A 271-nucleotide genomic window follows, 5' to 3' on the forward strand; every position below is an offset into this window, starting at 1 on the left:
TCCCTGAACACGGTCATGGACGACAATAAGGTTGGTGCCACCACACCCCAGGGGCTTTGCTCACTCATTAACGTGGGGGGATCAGCTTGTGTTCGCGCCTGGGCCCAGGATTGGGGCAGCCCCCATGACGGGCTGCTTCCCCCAGGTTCTCACCTTGGCCAGCAACGAGCGCATCCCCCTCAACCCCACCATGCGGCTACTCTTCGAGATCAGCCACCTGCGAACCGCCACACCCGCGACCGTGTCCCGGGCGGGAATCCTCTACATCAAC

At 62.7% G+C, this 271-nt stretch overlaps 1 protein-coding gene across 1 annotated transcript in view; it reads left to right on the plus strand.

Moving 5' to 3' along the window:
- Positions 1-271, plus strand: part of LOC104466388 (dynein heavy chain 17, axonemal-like) — a gene marked incomplete at both ends in the record, with an annotated part of 4235 nt that overhangs the window by 2435 nt on the left and 1529 nt on the right. The window contains one exon of the mRNA XM_010079782.1: positions 146-243. Within this exon, the coding sequence (XP_010078084.1) occupies positions 146-243 (98 nt within the window). The remainder of the gene's footprint in view (positions 1-145; positions 244-271) is intronic.

Source organism: Pterocles gutturalis, unplaced genomic scaffold, assembly GCF_000699245.1.
Source record: "Pterocles gutturalis isolate BGI_N339 unplaced genomic scaffold, ASM69924v1 scaffold24684, whole genome shotgun sequence".
Lineage (NCBI taxonomy): Eukaryota > Metazoa > Chordata > Aves > Pterocliformes > Pteroclidae > Pterocles > Pterocles gutturalis.